At 39.5% G+C, this 15922-nt stretch overlaps 1 protein-coding gene across 3 annotated transcripts; it reads left to right on the top strand.

The window, feature by feature from the left end:
- Positions 1 to 1792: 1792 nt before the first annotated feature.
- On the top strand, positions 1793 to 15868 carry alpk2 (alpha-kinase 2). 3 transcript variants are annotated; one of them, XM_047161955.2, is made up of 12 exons: positions 1793 to 2009; positions 4063 to 4632; positions 6017 to 6633; positions 8288 to 9572; positions 11746 to 11893; positions 12391 to 12521; positions 12725 to 12763; positions 13116 to 13414; positions 13571 to 13659; positions 13905 to 14122; positions 14452 to 14500; positions 14717 to 15868. In XM_047161955.2, the coding sequence occupies exons 2-12, from the start codon at positions 4383 to 4385 to the stop codon at positions 14913 to 14915; spliced, it is 3324 nt and encodes a 1107-aa protein (XP_047017911.1). In that variant the 5' UTR covers positions 1793 to 2009; positions 4063 to 4382; the 3' UTR covers positions 14916 to 15868. The 3 variants fall into 3 exon arrangements, with proteins under 3 accessions (XP_047017911.1, XP_017348039.1, XP_017348037.2); XM_017492550.3 differs by having other exon boundaries at positions 8285 to 9572; XM_017492548.3 differs by lacking the exons at positions 1793 to 2009; positions 4063 to 4632 and adding an exon at positions 5244 to 5397 and having other exon boundaries at positions 8285 to 9572.
- Positions 15869 to 15922: the final 54 nt, after the last annotated feature.

Genomic DNA, 15922 nt, shown 5'->3' with positions numbered 1-15922 from the left:
TTGAGTGTTAGAACGGTGCAACATATAAATCCATCATTATTATTATTTTAAAACAATTATTACAAAAACAAGGACAATCAGTACTATGAGTAAACATTTCATACATAATATTTATTTTAAATAGGTTTTAAACGGTTTATAATGTATTATAAACTAGATTGTGTTATAACGCCATTACAATTAATCTATTATACAATTTACACAAAATAACTCATTAAAGATGTATAAACTATTACAGCATGAATACACACACACACACACACACACACACACGTGGTGCTAGGTGAGTGTATTACATTTGGCCGTAAAATCAACACCTGTATAAGGGTTCAATGTTTTGAGGGTGCATAAATAATACACACACACACACACACACACACACACACACACACAGAGTATGGCAGGTCTTACACTGCAGGTGTCCGCAGTACATGGCAGGTGTGTGTGTGTGTGTGAGAGAGAGAGAGATAAGGCAGAAGTGAAACAGGAACACATTTATTAGGAGCAGTTATCACTGTGTGTGTGTGCTGGCTAATAAACATCTGTTTTATTTTAAACCGAACCTCAAATTGAAGCTGAGGTTAAAAGGTGAAGCACACACTCCGACCCTCAGATCCAGACTCGCTTAAAACCATCACTTGCATTTGATTATAACACGGATTTACAGAATTACGATTATTATGCTACACTCATATACATGTTACATATGTTCTAAGCTCTGAAATGCATCCAAATAGGAATGAGATATCGACTACGCATAACATTCATCCAAATATTCATTTTACATTTAATATTCGGTTTCATTTAAAGACAATAAAACAAAGCAGAGGAGGACATTTTACTAGAATTTTTCTGTATTAAATGTGATTTAAAAACAAACACACCTAAATGTAAACATCAATACATTAACTCAAATGACTTTTATGTAATATATTAATGTTATTCATAATACAATTATTTTATACAATAAGACGTTTTATATTGTAAAACATTAATTAGTCAGTAATTAATCATTAATATTTTATTAATAAACTAGGTATTACTTGCTTATCAATAATTTAATTTGTACATCTAATAGAACCATAGATTAAAGTAATTAAAGGTTTATATTGAGGCAGAAACAACAGCTTCAGCATGGCGCAAAGAAGCAGAGCTACTGTTACCACCACAAAGTTGATTAGTTTCCTTTAGCAGCACAACAGTTTCTTATTCCTCTTACACCACAACAATTTTCCAACAATAATTCTGACTTATGAAAGAGTGACATGTTTGTGGAAAGCCACTGAATCGAGTTCCTGCTCTCACTTACGTTATAGCAGCTATAAACAATCGTTCCCTCACCAGCTTCTCTTTTTATCATGTGACTGACAAACCACAGCTCCTCTGTAAACTCCTCTGTCCTGACGATGTCAGAAAACTTGCACGCATGTTACAGCTTTATGAAGCTCTGACCTTCCATAAATGTTAAATAAACCTCTCCTTACAGAAAACTTCAGCATATCGACGATTACAGACGTTTTTTAAACGAGTTCATAGAAGCGTGTACGCCGTAAACGTCCCTGTGAACGCGCTGTTGCTATAGAAACGGTAACACATTTAAAAGAGCGCGTTAATATACGCCTGTGATTTGCAGCTGTCTGACTGTCTGTTACAGAAAATTCATCAGCACCTTCTCAGCCAATCAGAATAGTTCCTGCTCTTACACACCAGACTCAAGAGTGATCCCGGAGATTTGATATTTCATCACAGGGATGATGTTAAAAGCAAGTCTGGTGGGTCGTCTTGTGGATGTTTCCCAATCCTGATTGAGAGAGAAAGTGGGGCAAATATAGCTGAGGGGTGTTAAGTGCCCTGGCTCGGCACATGCCCACACTATCAGGTAACTCATTTCGTACTTACGGGGGCAAAAAGGGATAAAAATAAGCCCCAAACCCCAGACATCCTCTGGCTTTAGTTGAACATACTACGAGTCTGTGTTCAGCTTAATCACCGATTCGGATGTGAAAAAGGTATGTAATAATTGTGTGACACATACAAACGCTGTAGTGTGTGTGTGTGTGTGTGTGTGTGTGTGTGTGGGTGTGTGTGTGTGTGTGTGTGGGTGTGTGTGTGTGTGTGTGTGTGTGTGGGTGTGTGTGTGTCTATTTGGACTTGTCAGATTTTATGGCTTAGACGTGCGATGGGGTTGTAAAAAATTCACAGTGAATTGTTAGCAAAGAATTATTTACAAACCATTAATTGTACTGTATAGAGAGACTGGAATTAGAAAATGAAACGTAAATAATACCCGTATAATTTATACACCAGGTGTGTTAAGCTCATGAACTGTTCACAATTGCCTTCGAAGATGTGTGTTTTAAAAAAAATAAAATAAAAGGTTATATTAAAAGATTAATATAATTAAATTAAGCATTCACACAGGGATATTTCTATTAGTGTTAGAAATGTGGATTTTCACTATTTTACTATTTGAATTATTTTTCAATATTTCACTATTTTAATATGCAATTAGAGGAAGATTATGAGAAGCTGCACTACCAATTCCATGGTGCGAGCACAAATGAGCATTTCTAAGCAATTTCTCTTAGCTAATTTCTATTAGCATTCCTAATAAACAGAATTAGCAAGTAGTATCATTTACGGCACTATTAAGGACAACTATACCCCTATATTGATGAAATAAGTAACATTTCTGTGGGATTAGATTTGTCCCAAATGTAAAGTTGAAAGTAACTTTTCAAGAAACAAACAAACAAAAACGATGAGAAAGAATAAAATCACTCTGAAACTTCAAATAAACAGCATTCTTTGTTTTCTACAGTTTTCTAAGCTTTGCTAATCACGGTTTATGAATGCACTGTGTGAGTTTTCGTTTACACTGTCAAAGTTCAAAGTTCGCCATTCTGGCACAAATCTCACGTGTGGGCGGGGCTTAATGGTGGTTTACTCTCATTTTCTAGTGAGATATGGATGAACAGCTCCTTCACCAGAAAGTAGAGATGAGACTTCAGTGTCACGACTTTTGGAGAGCGTTCTGGATGCGGTTCTCTGCATAGTTATAGCGTTTGAACTCTATAGTGGAAATGACTTAGTCAGTATATTCGTTCCTAATTAATATTTGAGGTTTGGGTAGTCTTGTGAGACTATTTTTTTCGAGATAAGCTCTCACTAGCGGCACGGAGCGCCATCGTCATCATTGATGTCATCCTCTTCCTCCTCCTCCTCAGCTGGACACTCGAGCTGTCGATCCAAATCTCGCTAGACAATGAGAATAAATCGCTGTTAAGCCCCTCCCACACATGAGATTTGTGCCAGAATGGCGACCGTAAACTTGCGGAGCGTAAACGAAAACTTTGGTAGCGCGTTCATAAACCCTGATGAGCGAAAACGAAGAAAGCTGTTTATTCGAAGACCATTTTTACAATGAGTTCACTGTTTTCAGTTTAAGAGAGTTTTTTTCTTTCTTTTCTTTCTTTCATTTTTGTTCGTTCCTCAAAAAGTTACGTTCAATACGTTTGGCAGAAATCTAATCCCGTACAATTCTATCATACAGGCTCTGAAATACATGACTTTATAGTGGACACGGCTCAACATTCGTACCGAAAAAGTAGTTTTGTTTACAGCTGATACACTAGATTTAAAGTTACGTAAGGCTACTATAAAACAATGCTACTTGTTGCGACCTATTTTTTGTAGTATTCCCTAAACTCGAGCATTTAGTGACCATTTTTGTCCAGACTAAGCCATGATAGGGGTTATGTTCTACTGGTGTAACCGGATCCATGACTGTAACAATTGTGCTCTGTCTTCGTCTTATCTTATCTGGAGTTTTTGTTTTTATTTTCTTTGTCCTCCATTAACCCATGTCACTCCTCCCTCTGGTTTTCTCTTCAGATAGATAAAAATAGAATCATTTCAGGATAAAAAAAAACAAAACAAAACCTTACAATTGGATTGCTATAAAATCATAATGAAATGTCCTAGAGCAGTCTATCAGTGCTGTCTTTTTTATTTATTTTAGTTTAATACATATCTAATTTGATGGGGTTTTTTTCTTCTTAGGAGACAAATACACAAAGAGGATTAGCAAGGAAATGACAACGGCTGACTCGCTTGCTAAAAATAAAAATAAAAACATTTCTGATACTTCAACAGCGACGTTCATTCAAGGTGCAGAAACTTTTTCAGAAATTGTTCAAGAGGAGACCAAAATTAGAAACGTTTAAGATCAGGCTTGCATCCAGACTCCTGTTCAGAATCTTTTTCCACAGAGGAACATATTTAGCAGAAAAGAAGAACATTTGGGATTGCTGGTGGTGCCATTTTGAGCCAGAAGATTGTGAGAAAGGAAGACTGCCTATAACTGACTTAGTAATAAGAGCATGTCAAAAGGAATAGATGGTAACGAAGGCATTGTGGAACTGCCTGGGAAGGTGACATCTCAGGATGTTGAAGTTGGTGGAAATAAATCTAACTCCCTCCCAAAAGGTTATAAGAATGCCAATGTGAATCCAAATGACCATATGACATCAAGGAAACAAGAGAATGAAAATAGGCAGTGCCGAAAGGGTGGAAATATAGAACCTACAAATACACAATCCCAGGATGAGTCACCATCGCTGGACCCCAACAGTAAGTCCACCACAATAGATGACATACCAAACATTGAATTTCATCCTCCCTGGATTAGCAGGACTGTTTATAACACTGACACACACAGACATTACTTCATGGATGAAGCTGTCCAACACACTGACCCTCAAATAAAGGGTATAGCTGGAGAGACTATCACAGTTTCACAGCAGCACATCTGTCATATCAGTTCTGAAATTCATGACTGTGTAGTGAAGACAGCTGTCAATTCTGACTGCGAAATGGGCGCTATTTTAGAAAACGCTATCCAAAGCACTGATTCACAAATTGGTGGTGTTTCAGAGGACACTATCCAAAACAATGTCTCAAAATTTGGTGGTGTTTTAGAAGGCACCGTCAAAAGCACTGATTTAGAAATCGGCGGTGTTTTAGTGGACACTATCCAAAGTACTGACTCAGAAATTGGTGGTGTTTTAGGTGATGATTCAGGCCTACTACAGCAACCCTTCTCACTCTATTCAGTAGAATTTAATAACAATAACACCCTGGAGGCCAGTGACAACAATGCAATGTCAGACATGTTGACTGACTCAGCTGCTAATTTGGTGGAGAATGACGTGTCCCAGATGTCCAAGTCTCTTACTGTAAATGCAAAAACAGACATGGGATCAGCATCTTGTAATTTGCAAGACCTTGCTCCAGACATGACAGTGGACCTCACGACTGAAAATATGTCTGACACACGCCTGCTAATCTCCGGCTTCCCTCACAGACCAATCATAATCCCATCTAAGACTGAGGAAGGTGAGACACGACAGATCACTTTCACACACTTTCTCCTGTCCAGAATTTTAATATTACAGAAATAAATACGTGGTCCATGATCTAATATATGAAAGATACATTGGATTCAGTACAGTACAAATTTGTACAATATTGGACTCACTTTCTAAGTAATTCTAAATGCTACAAACTAAAACATGGAGGTGTGTTCACCATTTTTACAAGAAAACTTGACATGAACAGCCCACTCTCGTTGCATTCTTGACAAAAAATTTCTAAGAGATTTTAATTTCCGAGTTCTGTTGCAGTACTGAAACAAGAATTTCAGTCATATGAAATGTTTTGTTAGTTATTTACCAACACATTTGAGGAAAATGTTGATATTCCAGCGTGTTTCATCTCATCTCATGTCTGCTCTCACACCACCTTTACATTGTACTTTACATTATATGAATAAAAGATGTAGCTATGCTAGCTTGCTAGCATATTTCACAGTTGCCTAGTGTGTATTTTAGGTTGATTTTTATTGGATGTTTTTTTTACATATTCAATACAAGTAACATTTAGGGAAATACCATAGTAAAATTTTACAGCTTTAAAGAAGCACTTCATTTGAGCTGCAGTTTTCATTTTCTTCCAGGGATTGACATAGATCGCTCAGAGGTGACACAAATGATGTACAGAGGTGACACGTCTAATGAGTTGTGGGTTGACGCTTTGGATGAGTGGGGACATCTTCCAGCCTCCTGTCCCACTCCGGTGTCTTCAGATAACACAAGAACCTCAATGGGAGCTAAGATTGGTTCCTTGGAATTACCTACTATTGAGAGGTGGTCCTCTTCGGACAGCTGGGCAAGTGCTTTATCAGACTGGATCCAGTCTGTTAGTGTCCTTCCAGAAGATTATCCCACTATGAGAACTCCTGAGTCTCGGCATCAGTTGTCCATGGCCATCCAGGACATGACCAAGGAGAAGGTCATGGGCCTGGAAAGCTCCTTAGAAGTAAGAGATGGGGATTCTGAGGGTAAAATGCTGATAAAAAACTCCAATAGTCTTCCAATAGACCTGTCTTTCCTACACAAGGAGGAGAGAGAAAACGCACTAAGTCTTAACACTAATTTAGATATGACCAGGACTCAGGATTTACAGGAAGACATGGAAGGAAGGACCCAGTCAGCTTTACAGGAAAAGGCAGAAGAGTCTCAGAATGATTGCACAAACGGAAGACTGGAAAACAACTGTGCCTGTGTATCCAAGGTAAACTAATTTCACTATTATACAGTTCTCAATTTGAATCACCAAGTAAAAATCTGTTATTTCTGTTTACTCTTAAAGTATAAGTTTGTCATTTTTAGCACACTCTGTTGTCTGTGAGGAGAATCACAATTCTCAAAACGCCTTTGTTTTAAATTATGTGTGTGGACTGAATTGCAATTTTTAAAGAAAATGTCCAGAGCTGAGCATGCAACGGTGGAGTTCATTTCTGGGCCAGAAAAATGAAACCCACAAAGAAGATAGTATACAGTATACCGTATATAGTATAGTATTTTGTAGCAGTCACCAACCCTGTTCCTGAAGACTTTAGCTCCAACCTTAATGGTGCCCATCTGACCACCTAATCAATGCCTTAAAAAGTTATTTATCAACTAAAAGGGCTGGTGACCACTGGTATATAGTACAGTACATACTAACAGCTCATTGTAGACAGACGTTGCACATAAAATAAATAGAAAATATGCGCTTGTTAATATGGTGCCGTTTTCTGCAAGGAGACAATTATTTAAAATCTAAGGAAGGAGTCTCCAGTTTCAGTGCTTTGTTTAAGACATTAAGATGTAAATCTGTACCTTTAAGTTTTCCACCATCTTCAGACAGAGACATTAATGCTTTGTGGTTTCTTGGTAACATGTCAAAATGTGTTTTTTTGTTGTTTTTGTTTTATTCACTTAGAGTGAGAGAAAAAAACAGTGGGGCTAGTGAGGGGCTGGTGAGGGGCTGGTGAGGGCATGACTGTTTATATCTGCTGTAAAATATGCACTAAAAACGTTCCACAACATTTAATGTAACTAAAAAAGGACGATGTCACGCTTTAATAAAATTTTTTTTTTTAAAAACAGTTTGGTAAATGTTGTGCTATACGAAGTATAAACACGCTGGGATGTGCTGTTATAGGAAAATAATCAACTTTGTGTTGATAATAGTAACGCCGTTTAATCAACACGCATTCATGCACTTTCACCCCCTGAGGTTAGTACACATAAATATACACACTATAGTGATAGCAACTGCTGAGAGTAAGACAGAAGGTTAAAAACAGATCAACACAAATAGCGTCTAATTACAGAGGGCACTAGATAAGTGCGTACACACACACACACACACACACACACACACACACACACACACACACACACACACACACACACACACACACACAGTAAAGCAGAAGAAGAGAATGGAGAAGAGATGGCTGAGAGGGTAGTCAGAGCCGCCAGAGGAAACTGAGTGTTAGAGCACAGCTGAAAACTGAAACATGACCCCAAGGAAAAGTCAGGAGTGAATCAGAGCTCTGCCATTGGCTCAGTTCAGAAAGTTGCGTAGCTCCTCAGGTCCCCATAATAGTAATGAACCCTGCCTTGTAAAACTGTCTGTAGTGTGAACCAAAATGCAGGAAGGACAGAAAGGAGAGGGACGAAGTACAAAGCAAATGGTTAAAAAGAGAATTAAAGGGAGCGTTTTAAACCGAGCTTGAAAGAGAGACAGGACCAGGTGCAAAGCTCTGTAGATAATTCTGTAGACTTCTGTCTATTTCTATCTCTCCAAGAGTCTTCATTTTCTTAATCATCTACGACCAACCTTTTAGGGCTTCCTTAGGGCTGACCTTTTACAGAACATTCTTTTCCTGTAGCAGGAGAGCAATGCACTGTGGGAAGTAATTGAAGACACAGCCTTCGAGGAGGACGGTGAAAGGAATCCCAGTGCCTTGAGCTTCTTGTGTTGCCCCATCACGCCAGATTCGGAGGTTCATCTCCTCAACAGCTATGAAGCAGATCACCTGCCACGCATGCGAGGAGTGAACAGGCGTGACGCGACACACGGGCCATGTGTGTTTCCTAACACAGGAGAGGTGGATTTTATTATGCCACTTACGCCGATCACTATTGGAACGTCATTCCTCCACTTGAAAGAGTATCCAGATGAATCAAGGACTTCCTTAAAGCCATCTCTTGCAGGGATCAGTGCTGAAATTAGACCAGATCTGACGGCAAGAACTGGCGGAAAATCCACAAACGAGTCATTGGACAAAAAGTTTTGTGACATCTCAAAGAGAACTGGTGATCAGGGTCCATCTTTGTCGTTTTGTGAAGACCCAAAGCTCAAAACAGAGGCCGGTGACGTCAGCTCGGAACTTCAGAGGCTGGTCTTACCCTCAGGGGAGCAGTTAATGATCTGTGAGGAAAAGCATGTAGCATACGTGACTTTAAACGTGGATGACATTGTGAGCTTTAAGTTCCACCCCGAGGTTCAGCCAGCTATAAAACAAGTAATCTGCGAAGCGAAGCAAAGCTGTGAAAGAGAGAGCGAGATGCCTCATAAAATGCAAAAAACGTCATCTGAGAACAAGACACACTCCAATAAACACAAGGACAAAACCAGCAACAACCAACAGCTTGGCTGTCAAACCAAGAAACAAGAGAACGTGAGACCAGAATCGCACGTCGAAGAGTCCGGAGGCTCGGAGGAAAGCACAGTGACCATGATCGAGACTATTGTAATAACGGAGAAGGTCACATCCAGATCTCACGGGAAGAAGAAAAAGAAGCATGGAGTACCAAAGGTTGAAAACGAGCCGCTACTCGAAGTGGAAAATGGAACAAAACAGCCGAAAAGCACGAAGCCTAAAAACGAGACAGCAGCAGCACAACCGAGCAAGGTGAGAGAGAAGCTCGCAAAATACGAGGGAAAGGACTCGAATGAAAACGATAAAGCAGCTGAAGGAAAAACCAAACCGAGTATGGAAACATCAAGCACGTGCCTGCCTGGTACACTGGACGATGACATCATCAAACGCAGACGCATATCTGGGGACAAACCTGGATCCGTATCGATTAGGGCGAGGCCACAGCTTCCTGCTATCTTCCAGCAGAAGAAAAAGGAAGAGGTGGTGAAACAGAAGATTCAGACACCTATAGAAGGTACCGGAAACATTTACAATTTTAGATGTTCATAGATTTTTAGTATGTATGCATTTTTACGAGAATGTTTCAGCAAAAAAGAAAAGTTTGGGTTTTTTTTTTTTTGCTTTGTACTGGAACCACAAGGCTAATGTAGCTACTAAATAGCCACAAACTGCATGTCTAAATAATCTGGCTCAGCAATTCCATAAAATATCACACACATCAAATGTGAACTTCATCACGCAAATCACCAAACACCAAACACCAAACCGCATCCTGTAGAAAAGAACCTGATGTAGCTCCAACAGTGTGTACTACAGAGTCAAAAAGCAGATGATCAGGCTCGGGAAGTAACGGAGTACATGTAATGTTATGGAATCAGGATACAAAACACTGGTAGCTGTAATCCGTTACAGTTATGTCAAAACGCAAAGGAAACAGATTACAGATTACATTTTGTTTTTTAAAAATGGGAATATTATCAGGATTACAATTTCATTCATTTAAAACCAAAGTAATGAATCTTTTGACAGAACACAATACAGACAGCTGCTTGATTATAGTTCTGGTTCTCTCTCGCCAGTCGTGACTCATGTGAGTAATCTCCTGGTGAAGGCGCTAATAAATTTCATGCAAAGTTAATTTGGTAGAAATGAACACAAATTGTTCTCTAAAATGTTTTCGTTAGGGTGACCATACATCCTCTTTTTCAGACCTTAAAAAAGCGTCTAAATTTGAGAAAACATCCGGGATTCGGCTTTAGTTTCGTTATGATGTGCTTATGGTCTAATACTGCATCGTGTGTGTGTGTTTGTATCACTTTAACCCCTCTCTGTAAGTCCCGCCTTCTCGCACACTGATTGGTCAATTATTAAAGGCTCTCAGCAAGTATTGGCCAAATTCCTGCCTCTCGACCGTTAGCCTACTCTCAGAGAACGCGTGAAGGTGAATCGTTGTTGTGTTCTACGTTAAACAGTTGCTTGACAATAGCAGCGAATGCCCGCTGTCCTGAGTCCAAACGACACCCATGTCCATATAAGGTCATTTTTAATTTCATGTTATCGCAATATGCTTCGTATTACATCTTCATTCAAATGTGTAAATGATGGCAGAAGGTTCACTCGCGGCGTCTAATATTTGATTTTATTCCCCAGACATTCAAAAGAATGTAGGAAAAACTGAGTGGAGTGAAACCAATTTTATTTATATATATTCATATTTATGTGATGCTACAGTAATAGTGTGTCTTTTTCATTTTATTAAAGTCTGCATGCATAGTAACACTCTTTTGAATGCTATTAAGACCCCCCTCTTCCCAAATAAATAAATAATTTAAATAAATAAATATATATATAAATAAAAGATGTCCTCTTTTTGGAAAACCAGAATATGGTCACCCTAACTTTTGTGATGTGATCTTTTATTTATTTATTTATTTTTTTAAAAACAACAAATTCAAACATTGAACATTCTTTTAAGCTCTAAATAAAAGATATTTTATAGATGTTTTAGATATTAGATACATAACGCTTTTCTCTGGACTTTATTTACACACGTGACCTTGACGTAATCCAGAAACAATCATATTACATTACATTACTTTCATATTGTGACATTTGGATTACATTACTGGTGAGATTTTTTATGAAGTAATCTGTAACTGTACTGGAATACGTTTATAAAGTGACGCTCCCGACCCTGACTACAGAGTCAAGACGCAGATGAGAAAGTCTGTTTGAGACACTGAACAACTTCCCAAAGCTGTTTAAAGAGACGCCAGTGGAATTATTTAAACGTTTACATTTACGGCATTTGGCAGTATCATCTAGAGCGACTTACATTTGTCTCATTTATACATCTGAGCAGTTGAGGGTTAAATGCCTTGCTCAAGGGCCCAGCAGAGCTGGCTTGGCAGTGCAGGGATTTGAGCTCACGACCTTCCGATCAGTAGTCCGATCAGCGTAAACACTGAGCTACCGCTGCTTCATGTGTGGTTTGGACAGTGCTATAAGTGTGTTCGGCTGTGTAGACCTTCGGTTAAAATACGAGTTTAATCTACATGTTACAGTGAAATGTGCTAAATATGAGTGAACTGAGGCAGGTGTGGTTGTGTCTCTGACATTAAATGCTTCTTGTGTGTGTGTGTGTGTGTGTGTGCGTGTGTGTGTGTGTGTGTGTGTATGTTGTGTAGCTTCACGTGTCATATCTGAGATTGAAGCAGCGCCAATCGTTGATGATCCTCAGAGCATTTCGCTGTGGTGCCGCTTCAGCCCCATCGTGGCCGATTCCTCCGTCATGTGGGTGAAAGAAGGAGCGACGCTGTGTGAGGAAAAGAGGAAGTAAGAACTTTTCGTTTGATTATTATAATTAAATCCCAGCCCTCACCAGCCACTCTGTTCTCCCCGTTGAAGTTAATAAGACATAATACGCAGCGTGTCGAGTTTCCGAGAAACCGCAAAGAAGCATAAACTCCTCAGTCCTGAAGATGTCGGAAAACTTAGTTTTAAAGTTACAGCGTTAACCTCTGACAGTTACAAAATGCTGACACTGGAGACTCCTTCCATACACGTTACATAAACGTCACGTTTTTTTAAGAAAACTTCACCATATCGGTGTTGTATAATACATTTATGTGGAACGTCTGATGTACACGTCCCTGTGAATGAACTGTTACTATAGAAACAATAAATTAATCAACACTTTCTGACCAATCACAATGAAGAATTCAGCACTGCGGTATAAAATAAACAGGAGTCTCTTTAAACATATCAGAGATATTGTACACTGTATTTATCTCACGGTTAGTTCTGTCTCTGCGTCTCTTTCACTCTTTCAGAGTAGGAGACGATGGGCGGGTCTGTCTGTCAGTGGTGAAAGCCTGCAGTAAGGATTTGGGTTTTTATCGCTGTACTCTTATCAGTGCTCTCGGTTCGGTGTCCACCTCAGACTATCACCTCACATCAGAAGGTGAGAGACTTCTCAGTCCGAGCTTAAAGTTCTGTTCTTGAATCCCGATATTAAACATTTGAAATGTTTACCACATGTGAAAGGATGCCAAAGATGATTTTTGTGCTTGTTTATAAGCTGATATCAGATGAGCATGCTGTGAGATATGATTTGGGTTTGATTCAGTGTTGTCTAATGGGTTGTCCTTGCTCTTGTGTTCTCAGTGCTCATGGAACTCGTCATCCCGAACCATGACACACCAGGTGAGACCTCGTTTCACCTTACTGTCCTCCAGATTCCTAAAAACAGAGCGGAAACTCATAGGAGAAGCACGACTCTTTGAACATAATCTCACACGACCTTTAAAATGACCTCCATGATGCTCGGTTGGTTATTTATTCCCTGTAGACAGAGATGTGTTTCATAAATACAGACAAACACACGTGTCACGATCCATAAACAAACATCTCTCCACTTTCAGCTCGTTCATCGTTTTCAACCTCTTTCTGAGACGTTCGTGTAGTTATAAATATATTTTAAGCGTCTCTTATTGAAGCACAACACACACACATTCTCTCCCATTCTCTTCCCTTCTCTTTTTTCCCCCTCTCTCAGCTGAGCGTAAAGCAATAGATGGGGAAGAAGAGGATGTGTCTTGCAGTCCTCTCCTCTTTAAGGACGACATCCTGACCGATCAGTATTTTGGAGAGCAGCAGCATACGAGCATCGTGACCGAGAAGGATCACTTTGGTGAGGGAATGCACCGGAAAGCATTCAGGACAATGATGCGCACTGGCCTGACGCCTTTGTTTGACCCCGGACACACCTGCGTGCTCAAAGTGCACAGCTCCATCGGCTACGGCACCCAGAACAATGACGAGGTCGCCCAGAAGAACTACAACCTCGCTGTGGAGGTGAGAGCTGTATGAGTGAACACCGCGAAACATCAGGCTTGACAAAACAAACAAAAAAGTGTTCCGCAAAAACTAAAACCACTGAAGCGTCTACTGAATAACGCTTTTCTACGAGTGTAGCCAGGGACTAATGTCCTGGTTGTAATTTTTCCTCAGGAGTGTTATGTCCAGAACACGGCCAGAGAATACATCAAAGCCTACACCAACGTGGCCAAATCTGCCGAGTCCTTTGGAGAGGTTCCTGAGTGAGTACAAAAACATGCTGGCACTCATAAGCCTTTCAGAAATCGCTCAGTAATCTTTGAGTAATTAACAAGTTATTTGTAAGTGAGCTCTAGGTGATCTATTGCTCACTCAGATGTTTAACTTTAAAATAAAAACAAAAAAAGCCTGTTATTACAAGTAGAATAAATTCTGTAGAGTTTCCTCTTTATGATGTAGTGAATGAGATGTGAGAGGTGTAATGATGACTGCTGTGTATATTTTTCAGAATCATCCCCATTTTCCTGGTGCACCGGCCATCTAACGCCATCCCGTACGCCACGCTGGAGGAGGAGCTGATCGGGGATTTCGTAAAATACTCTGTTAAGGACGGGAAAGAGATCAACCTGATGAGGAGAGACTCAGAGGCGGGACAGAAATGCTGTGCTTTCCAGCACTGGGTTTACACGCAGACTGGAGGAAACCTGCTGGTTACTGATATGCAGGGTGAGATTATCGCATTATACCTTCCATGATTTCTGATTATTTTAAGATCGCTCGTAGATCACCTACAGAACTAGGTGTTGTAGAGGTGAACGAGGTGCAAACAATCCTTTCATATCCTTTATATCACTTTGAGATCCCGTACAAATCACTTACAGATCACGTACAGTTCTCTCACAGATTACTAACAGATCACATATACAGTAGATCAATTACAGATGTGTCCAGATCTCTGCCAGATCACCGACAGATCCTTTTTAGATGACTTAGAGGCCACTCATAGATCATGTATACAGTAATGTGACTCAAGGAATGTCTTTATTTATGTTCAGGTGTAGGTATGAAGCTGACAGATGTTGGGATTGCCACCTGCAAAAAAGGGTAAGTTCTCAATATGTGCCCTTTGACTTTATATTACTTTTGCATTGTTGTTAATCTGATCAGTAATGTATACATAAACGACTTATACTTAATATATGCATGAATAACTAAAATGTGAAATGTATACATGTTAACAATGTGCCAGTTGGTATCTGACGCTGGTTACTGAGAGTTTGTGTAAGGTTTTAAGGTATGTGTGTGTGTGTGTGTGTGCAGTTATAAGGGCTTTAAAGGAAACTGCTCCACATCGTTCATCGACCAGTTTAAAGCTCTTCATCAGTGTAACCGCTTCTGCGAGCTGCTCGGCCTCACGTCACTGCAGCCCAAAGCCAAACGGGCCTCCCCGCCCAAACCCAAAGCACAACCCGCCGCCAGGAAAAAGCCTTTTGGCACCACTCTCAAGGGCAAAACCTGATTGGACGCCAGCCCTTAACACTGGGCACTGTGCATAAATACTGTGAATCTGGTAGTTGGTTTCAAAGACATTACGACGTGATCTTTTTGACCTCTAGGATTTTTGTTTTAGTTCTTATTAATGGATAAGTTTTCATGTACTGTGTTTCATTTGCAGATCATCTACTACTATGCTATATGCCAATGAAATCGCTACTGTGCCGTATGCAGATTATATACAGCTGCGTCATATAGTGATGTGTAATCCATAAATCCAACAAGCTGCATATTCTCATAATATTCAGGAACAATTTAGCCAAAAATAATTTAAATAAAGTGGTTTATATTGGGATGCTTTGGATTTTTGGCTGAACTGTTCATTTAATCTTATTCAGGAAGTTATAATGAACACGTGAAGTATTCTTGAAGTAAGTGTTAAATTGCACGAAGCAAACACTTACCCGAATCACGTTAGTCAAAAAGTGGCATTTGTTCTGTGGTTAATATTTATATTCATTTTGTTATACATAGTTTATATTCATTTAATTTGATACAAGGGTGTATATATTTTTCTAACGCCAACTCATTGGACTACAAAGTAGCTTTTTGTACAATAATTTTTTTGTGAGTGAGGTAGCCTGAGGAAAGTGGCACGGCGGTACTGAACGATGATAAAAACATCTCCTGCTGAGCGATAAAGCCAGCTGTCCTCCTGCCTCAGAAAGAATGTGAACCTCGGCCAGGTTTCCAGAGACGCCTGATGTTCCGAAATGTTATACACACACCTGCTACGTGAAGCAGGTCATACCCATTTATTCGCCATTGGCAAAAGTAGTATTTATTTACAATTTGTGCAAGTTTCAAGATCCTCATGACAAATCTGGTCGAGGAGGAAAACATGTTTTTGTGTTGAATTGAATTGTATTCTTTCGAATAATTATCACATTAAATATTTGGATTTTTCTTGTTTATAAATGTTTTATTTAAACTTATTTAAATTTATTTAGCACGTTCGCCTCACACCTCCAG

This window comes from Ictalurus punctatus, chromosome 18 (assembly GCF_001660625.3).
Source record: "Ictalurus punctatus breed USDA103 chromosome 18, Coco_2.0, whole genome shotgun sequence".
In the NCBI taxonomy this organism is placed as follows: domain Eukaryota; kingdom Metazoa; phylum Chordata; class Actinopteri; order Siluriformes; family Ictaluridae; genus Ictalurus; species Ictalurus punctatus.
The sequence above is the reverse complement of the archived record's forward strand: the minus strand, read 5'-3'. Positions and strand labels throughout refer to the sequence as shown.